The following is a 9352-nucleotide window of genomic DNA, read 5'->3' on the forward strand; positions in this document are numbered from 1 at the left end:
CTAGAGTATACCAATTTGATTTAAAGAAATGAACTTTAACACTCCATAAAACTAAAATAAATAAGATTCAAACCTCATCAATTATTTAAATTAGAAAAGAGAGAGAGGATATTCTAATCAAGATTTTATTTTCCAATTGTAAATTGGAAGTCAACTGATACATAATAATAAAGACATTGATCATCAAATATTATTCTAGATTTATTAGACATTGAAGAAGAGAGAAGCACATTGCAATAAAAAATAGCAGTCCGCATGGATGATTGAGTAGAGATTAAGTTGCAGCGTTGACGGAAGCCACCGCTTTGAGTAGAAAGGCAAAGAGATGAGTAGGCGTGGAGAAAAATGGGATGTGATCACTTTCCAAAGCAAACACTAGAGAGGGCGGCCACCTTTTCAGCATCGCCTCCTGTCGTTCTCGCTTCAACACTCGATCCTGCTATGTCTTTATATACACTCTTGGCACGCTCTCCGTGTCGACTCCCTCAGTAAATTGAAGACCGGAAAATGGTCTCATAGGTCCCGGTCGCACCAGCATCGCAGCCAAAGTCGAGTTCTGATGATGATGATGATCATATTTCAAGTCCCTCACTATCATTATGATGATGATGATACAGTGGCGGATCCAAAAATTTAAGAATAAGAGTCCAAAATTTTAATTTTCTTTTCTTAAAAATAATAGGTATGCAAAAATTGTAATTTTTTCTTTTTTTCTTAACACATTAAACTAAATTTAACCATTTTTCTAAAAATAATAGGGATGCACTTGACCCCTATGAGGGTTTAGTGCATCCGCCACTGCGATGATGATGTTGTGCTCACCTCTATAGAGCTTAAATGATAAAGAATTTTGCGTTGAAACTCCTCCTTGATTATCATGCTGGTAGTGGGCTGATCAGCTCCTAAACCATATATTTTCTCATTTACATCACCATACACGGATAAATCTAGATCTCCCTGCATGTTCCAGTTTATATATCACCATTAGTTTTCGACTATTAATTTATCTTTTAAACATAAAAATATATGCATAGCAAAAGTGTGAATTAAAGGAAACTTAAAACGATACACATGCATTTTGGACATTAATAACTTATTATATACCATACTACATGCATAGCAGGAGTGAAAGCCGGGACTTTGACACTCTTTCCTCAAACCCTACTATAAATTTATTAAAATATCGGCCCTAGAAATTTACAATACAAGCTGGATTCATCTCTTAACATAATATTTCTCAAATCATCCTACGCTACCCGAATTTTCTCCGGCCTATTCACGGTTCCTCGGGATTGATGAGCTTCAACGCAGGCCAGCGCAACCGGAAGACGTGCAAGGTTGACATCTATTGCGATTCGCGCTGGCACTTAGAAAAAAAATAATGAATCTTAATAGTTTAATTTCAAATTAATGTCCTTCTAAATATTATTGTAAAAACCCAAAGGATAAACTACACTGACTTAAATTAGTAGTAGTAATCACTTTCTTATTGATAAAGAGATGGTAAAAAGAAGAGAGTGAATATGATGATGTATTTATAAATAAGAGAAGAAATGTAATTACATCTTCATAATCTTGGGGGGTGACGAACCCATGTTTGAGCATAGTAGCACTGACATAAATGGCCATACGAATTTTGTTGACAAACTTGCGCATGGCGTAGGTTAAGCTATGACCTCCAGCACTGTGTCCGACCAGTATCACCTGCCTTTGCCAAAACTAATTAACTTATAATTTATATATTAGCAAATCCTGTAAGAGTAGTAGTGGTGGTGGTGAAGTTTACCTTTTGATTCTGAGGTAAGTTGGAGAGGAGGTTAATCAAGGGTTCGTTATAGTCTTGGAAAGTGAAGATGGTGTTGGGATCGGATGGATCTATGCCCGAGCCTTTGAGGTCAATACAGCTGACCTTGTAGCCCGATGCTTCCAGTAGACTCCTGATTTTGTACCAGCACCAGGCTCCATGCCCGAACCCATGCACCATTACAAAGTGAATCTTTTCGCTTGTCTCGCTCATCTCTCGATCTGATCTATTCTGCTCTGCTCTCTTTCTTAATGAAAGAAAGATGCCTCTGCTTGCGAGTACCTTCACCTCTTGCTTAAGCTTAATCACGCTTCCATTTATTTCCTATTGGCTATAAGTATAGCTTAACCACTCTGTCCAGGCTGTCCTACCTTTTCATTTGCTTAAAATTTGAATGTCCAACTTTGAAGTTGTTTTCGTATCCATCTCTCAAAAATAATAAATATATTGATGGAAACAAATGGATTCGGACAACAACAGATAGTTTGAACAGAAAAATATAGTTTGTTAAGTTTGCAGTTTGTTATTCTGTTTCTAATTAGTTAGAAACAGTTTTGAGTTAGTTAGGTGGTTAGATTAGATGCTTGTATATATATGTGAACAAATTGTAAGTTTATGTGAAGTGTGGATATGAAAAGTAATTTTTCATTTTCTTGTTGTACATTTTAACATGGTATCAGGCTAATTCGATATTATTGGGCCTTTGTTCTCATTTTTTTGGTTCCACATTTCTGAAGCAGCTCGGTTTGAACCATCGACGAGACTGTTACAATGCCACCGACGATGGTTCCGATGGCAGATTCCACTGTAGTCGACTTCAATCATCCTCTGTATCTTAATCCTTTGGATACTCCTAGCACGATTTTAATTTCGCATCAACTGTCTGGGCTAGACAACTACACCATCTGGAGTAGATCGATGCAAATCGGGCTTTTCGCCAAGAATAAATTAGGGTTCATAGATGGAGTTTGTTACCGCGATGATTTTCAACCCCTCCTTCAAGCTCAATGGGATAGATGCAACTCCCTTGTACTTTCATGGATCATCAATTCGGTGAGCAAGGAACTGTCTGCTAGTATCATCTTTGCCTCAAGCGCATCTTTAGTTTGGGCAGATCTCAATGAACGCTTCGATAAGGTCGATGGCTCACGAGTGTTGTTCCTTCATCGTGAGATTGTGACAATGGTTCAAGGTGAGTTTTTCGTTTCTGCATATTTCTTGTGGTTGAAACTTCTTTGGGATGAGTATGATGCATTGGTACCTCTTTCGAATTGCACCTGCGAGAATGCTCAGTCTAGTTCAAGGCATATTTCTCAACAGAGATTGTTCCAATTCTTAATGGGATTGAATGACTTATATACTGCTATTCGAAGCCAATTATTGTTGATGCAACCTTTACCTTCAGTCAACAATGCCTACTCTATGATAATTCAAGAAGAATTCCATCGTCTTCAGTTGTCTGGTATTATCCCTCTTATGGAGTATACAACATTATACTCTAATGCTTCTGGTAATTGTCGAAAGTTCACTGGACCCTATGATCACTGCAAGGTGAAGGTCCATAAGAAGGAAAATTGTTACAAGCTTATTGGTTTACCTTACTTCAAGTTCAACAAGAAAAAGGGCTCCCAAGCTGCCATGGTAGCTCATTCTGATCATGAGGTAGTTTCTCTAGCTCCACCAGTCTTTACATCTGAACAATATCAATAACTTTTGGGGCTTCTGAGTCAAGCTTCAACTCAGAATTCTAGTCCAGATTCCTTTGTGAATTTGGCAGGTACTTTTTGTTCTCTTGCTCATGTTTCAATTGAATGGATTCTGGAGCAACTGACCATATTCTATTAGACTTTATATGCATGATTGATCATTTGCCTTGTACATCCACACCTAGATTTGTTCAACTACCTAATGACAAATCTTTTGCTATCACTCACATAGGTTATGTTAAATTTCCAAATGGTCTTCAATTGTTTAATGTGCTTCATGTGCCTCATTTTACTCACAATCTTATCTCTGTTTCCAAATTAGCTCATTAGTTAAAATGTGATGTCTTGTTCTATCATGATCTTTACATCTTGTAGGATATTTACAATGGCATGATGAGGGTGATTGGTAAAGAGTTTAGAGGTCTTTATCTGCTCAGGTTCCCTTTAATTTCTGTTTTTTCTGTTTCTGCCTTACAAAATTCTGCATGTAAATCTTCTGTTAGTTTTGAGTTTTTTTTTCTCAATACTTGTAAATCAGTTGATGCAAATAAAACACATCTTTGGTATACTCGTTTAGGGCATGTTCCATATTCCCAATTAACAAATTACCTATGTTTCATAATACTAATTTGTATCATGATTCTGTTTAAAATTTCTCTATCTGTCCTTTAGCTAGACAGTCTAGGCTTCCATTTCCAATCAGTAGTTCTAGGACTGCTAATCCCTTCAGCTTGATTCACATTGATTTGTTGGGGCCTTATCGAATTTCCACTCATGCTGGTCAACGTTTTTTCTTGACCATTTTTGATGACTATATTAGGATGTCTTGGGTGTACTTATTGAAGCTCAATAATGATGTTGTTTCTTATTTTTGAACCTTTATTTTAATGGTTCAAAATTAATTTTCTGTCTCAGTTAAAGTCATACGTAGTGATAATGGTCGTGAGTTTTTTAATTCTGAATGTTCTCCCTTGTTTGAATCATTGGGAATTATTCATCAAAGTTCTTGTGTGCGTACTCCTCAACAGAATGGGGTTGCAGAACGTAAGCATAGACATTTTTTAGAAGTTGCTCTGGCTCTTCGTTTTCAGTCTCAAGTTCCTTTCAAATTTTGGGGAGAATGTGTGTTAGCTGCCTGTTATATAATTAATAGGTTGCCCTCTTCATTCTTGTCTTGGAAAACCCCTTTTGAACTATTATATCATAAACTTCCTTCTTATGACCATTTTAGAGTTTTTGGATGCTTATGTTTTGCAACAAATCTTAATCCTCATGATAAGTTTGATGCTCGTGCCTTTGCTTCTGTTTTTTTGGGATATTCTCCAACCCAAAAGGGTTATTTGCTGTTTAATCTTGATTCGAAAAAAAATATTCAATAGTAAAGATGTTAAGTTTCATGAAGATAAGTTTCCTTTCATCAATCTTCTTCCCTTTATGATTCTACTTCTGTTTTTCCCCATCTACTCATTTTGTTCCTGATGGTGATTTTCTGATATTAAACTCTCCAAGTTCTCAAACTTCTGTTTCTCATCATAATGATCTTATTGAGCTGGTTTCTGTTGATGTTGAACATAATTCTCAAGTTCCAGTCCAGTCTTCTGGTTCAGTAAGTGCACCTGTCCCTTCTAGAAAGTCCTATAGAGTGTCTAAGCCTCCTTCTTGGTTAAATAATTTTGTATGTTCTTGTTAATATTCTTCATCAACTTTCAGTTCTCTTTCTTATTCTCACTTACCCATTCATACTCAAGTGTTTTTATCTTCTATTTCTCAAATTTCTAAGCCTCTCTTATTATAAGGCTGTTCAAAATCCACTTTGGGTTCAAGCAATGAAAGAGGAATTCATGCTTTGGAATATAATAGAACTTGGTCCATTGTTCCATTACCACCAGGAAAATTTCCTATTGGATTTAAGTAGGTTTACAGAGTTAAGTACAAATCATCAGGTGAGATTGAGAGATATAAAGCTCGCTTGGTTGCTAAAGGTTATAATCAATAGGAGGGAATTGATTTTATTGATACATTCTATCATGTGGTCAAAATGGTTACCATTCAAACTATTTTAGCTCTTGCTTCTGCCTTCAATTGGATATTGTTGCAAATGGATGTCTTCAATGCCTTTTTGCAAGGAGATCATTCTGAGGAAGTCTATATGCAGCTACCTGAAGGTTTTTGCAGTCAGGGGGAGAGGATTATATGTAGACTGCAAAAATCATTGTATGGTCTTAAGCTAGCCTTTAGGCAATGGAATCTGAAACTTACAGAAGCCTTGGTTTCAACTAGCTATGTTCAGAGCAAGTATGACTACTCTTTGTTCATCAAAAGAAAGCAAGGTAAAATGGATATGTTATTAGTCTATGTTGATGATTTGGTAAAAACAGGTGATATCAGTGAGTTGATTACTGAATTGAAGCAAATGTTGAATAGTCATTTTAAGATGAATGATTTGGGTAAACTAAAGTATTTCTTGGGAATTGAAGTATTGAGGTCAGAGGAAGGTATACTTTTGAATCAAAGGAAGTATGCACTTCAGTTAATCAAAGACACTGGTGTGGAGGAAGCCAAGTCTGTTTCTACTCCATTAGAATAGAATTTGAAATTGACTACCTTGGATTATGATAAGTTGTGCAGCATGATAATGAAGATGAATATGATCTAGTTGAAAGGTTAATTTACCAAAGACTCATTAGGAGATTGATTTATTTGACATATACAAGGCCTGACATTATATATGCAGTGAATTTTCTCAATCAATTCATGCAACAACCTAAGAGGTCTCATATGGAGGCAACCTTAAGAATAGTCAAGTATGTTAAGAAGGAACCAGGACATGGAGTCTTGTTAAAATCTTCTTTAGATTGTCAAATTTCATCTTATTGTGATTCAGATTGGTGGTCATGTCCATTGAAAAGAAAATCTGTGACCGGGTTTTGCATTAAGATTGGTGATTCACTAGTTTCATGGAAATCAAAGAAATAAAATGTTGTAGCAAGATCTTCAGCAGAAGCATAATATAGAGGTATGGTAGTAGTTACTTCTGAGCTGGTATGGTTACAAGGCTTACTTGCATAACTTAGTATAAAAGGCTTGAAACCAGAAAAAGCTTATTGTGACAATAGGGCTTCACTTCAAATAGCTACCAATCCTGTGTATCATGAAAGGACAAAGCATATTGAAATTGATTTCATTTTGTAAGAGAAAATACAGGAATGGGTGATTCAAACATAACATGTTTCAACATATGAATAATTTCCAGGCATCATGAAAAAAGCTTTGGGAAGTCAGCAGCATAGTTATCTTCTATCCAACTTAGGAGTTGAAAATGTTTTTCAACATCCAACCCGAGGGGGAGTGTTAAGTTTGCAGTTAGTTCTTATGTTACTAATTAGTTAGAAACAATTTTGAGTTAGTTAGGTGGTTAGATTAGATGCTTGTATATATGTGAACAAATTGTAAGATTTTGTGAAGTGTGGATATGAAAAGTAATTTTTCATTTTCTTGTTGTACATTTTAACATAGTTAATGGTGGATCGATCATTGGTTGATGTCCATGTCTATTTTCTCTATCAAAGATTGAAGAGGAAGTAAAATGACGAGGGGATTATAGACTTTTTTCTAACTCGAGAGGGTTTATATTAACTCTTAATGCTATAGTCATGCATAGGGTCATGATGACCACCAATAGGTTGACAAGTTAGTTTGATCTGACGAATATGATCAGTTTATTGATTGATTTTGACAAGTAATGGAGTTTTCTAAAGGCCATGTCATAGAATTGTGGTTTCCCAAAGAGTATAAGGCTCCGGCTTCGGGTGTCTATGTCTGAAGTTACTCTTTTTGAAGCCTTTGTTGCAAATATGTTCTTTGAAAAACGTGATATCCGAAGGTGATACAACACATATCATCCCTTAATCTAAGGAAAGCCATAAAGCTAGCGTAGACAAGCGTGACTTGCATTAGATGTGCTATTTTAGGGAATTGTTGTGTTGATAGTTTCAACGGTCAAAAAGTATATGCATATTGGTATGTTAGTGTGAGATGGATAGGTGTGGTATCTCGATTGTTGGGTGACATAGTGCTCTTTAATTATTTAAGGGTAGATAGAAATACTCACTAATATTTGAATAAATTTTTGTTTTTCCATTGAAAATTTTATGAGTAGTAAATTGGTCACTAACGTTATCGATTTGTACAAATCAATTTCCTACAAGAAACAAAGAAGGCTTCCATGAATGAAGTTGAAATAATAAAATATGGTACGATGGTGATTTTGAATTCAAAATATTGGATACGGGTCCAATACTAGAATTTTAATTTATTACAAATTTTCAATAATTTCATTGAATATTTGTAATTAAATTTAGCTTTATACTTTCCAAATAATGTATTTAGGGTAATTTAGGATCTTTTTTATTTTAAGATTTTTATTCTTTTAATTAGTGTATCTAGCATTAATGAAAAGATACTAAGATTTTCTCTTTTAGGGTTTATGAGAGACACTTTTGTTTGGAAAAAAGAGAGGAAAAGAAAGAAATAAGAGTCACAATAAGGTTTTTAATTTGAAGTACAAACAATAAAATATAAATCTTTCTCAAATGTAAGTGATTTTATTATCTTTATTTGTTTTTATTTGTTTTTATTTATTACTATTTTTTTGCTTCAATTTCCATTGATTAAAAGGAACCAATGAACGAGAAAAAGACTTTTGAATAGATTTTCTTAAGTAACATTCATTGAGGTTTCTCAATGGATATTGACAATTTTTTATTTTTATTTTTTCTTTGTTGTTATAGTTCTGATTGATCTCAATCTTACTTTTACTTGAAAATCATGTGAAAGAGAGAAACTCGATGAATAAGGAAAAAGATTTCTCATTGAATCTTTATAGATTTAACATTCCTTGAGATTTCTTGATAGGAACTGATAATGAATCTTGACTGATAAAATATTGTTTTTATTTTTATTTTTTTTGAGGAAACACGAACTGGTACTTTGAGATTTGGATTTGTACTCATTTAAATGAGCCCATGACCTCATTCAAATCTTTATGATATCTATGTATTTTTACACGGGTAGAAGATAATTCTTTTCACAGCCCTTCATTTATTTAAAATTTACTTTGATTTTTTTCTTTTTAAATTAAAGTTTCAATTTCACTTTTATCTATCTTAACCTATTTAAGTTTTCACGTTTGGTTTTTTTTAAAATTATTTTCTTAGATTATTTTCTTTATTTTTCTATGTTGTTTTTCTTTGATTTTCGCATTTGCTTTTTTAAATTTTATTTCTTTATTTCCTTCCTAATTTATTTTTTCCATTTTATTATGATTGATTTATTGATTAAAACATTAATTCTATTTACTTTCTTTCATTTTTTAAATGGCAGCTTGATTTAGCGCTATCGGTGACTACAATCGCGGTGGATCCCACGGTGATCTCCGTTGACCCTTTTTTTGGTGTTGAATCATTGATTAAGTCCAGGTTATTTCTTTTTCCCCTTTTGTGTTAAATCATTGATTTCTTTATTGGAATTTTTGGAATTTTTGTTGTACTTGGGGTTTGATTTTAATCTAAAATCAACAAAGGGTGGTCGCCCGTGAGAGATGAACAAGAGAGTGAGGGACAGAGTTGAATTTGATTGTTCGCCGGTGGGAGAGTGATCGTCGGTAGAAGGGTGAACTTGTCAAGGGTGATGGTGGTTGGGTTGTAATTTGGAGATTAGGGTTTGGGATATAATTTGAGAATTTGGGTATAATTTAAGGGTATAATTGTAATTTTCAAATTTATTTATGTTTTAATCATATTTGGTATTAAAATTATTAATAAAATGTGACATGTCATATGGG

The 9352-nt window shown here is 34.2% G+C and overlaps 1 protein-coding gene across 1 annotated transcript; it reads right to left on the reverse strand.

Annotated features, from left to right (window-relative positions):
• Positions 1-783: 783 nt before the first annotated feature.
• On the reverse strand, positions 784-2017 carry LOC120114609 (methylesterase 17-like). Its single transcript, XM_039135461.1, has 3 exons — positions 1787-2017; positions 1564-1704; positions 784-957 (listed from the first exon to the last, which is right to left on the reverse strand). The coding sequence occupies exons 1-3, from the start codon at positions 2015-2017 to the stop codon at positions 784-786; spliced, it is 546 nt and encodes a 181-aa protein (XP_038991392.1).
• Positions 2018-9352: the final 7335 nt, after the last annotated feature.

Source organism: Hibiscus syriacus, unplaced genomic scaffold, assembly GCF_006381635.1.
Source record: "Hibiscus syriacus cultivar Baekdansim isolate YM2019G1 unplaced genomic scaffold, ASM638163v2 tig00110236_pilon, whole genome shotgun sequence".
NCBI lineage: Eukaryota > Viridiplantae > Streptophyta > Magnoliopsida > Malvales > Malvaceae > Hibiscus > Hibiscus syriacus.

What these genes read in the sequence shown, in the direction of transcription:
- LOC120114609 (XM_039135461.1), bottom strand. Translation starts at nt 2,017, where the DNA reads ATGAGCGAGACAAGCGAAAAGATTCACTTTGTAATGGTGCATGGGTTC. An exon ending in ACTTACCTCAGAATCAAAAG is followed by an intron (nt 1,705 to 1,786) that starts GTAAACTTCACC and finishes TGGCAAAGGCAG; the next exon opens with GTGATACTGGTCGGACACAG. An exon ending in CCCCCCAAGATTATGAAGAT is followed by an intron (nt 958 to 1,563) that starts GTAATTACATTT and finishes TGGAACATGCAG; the next exon opens with GGAGATCTAGATTTATCCGT.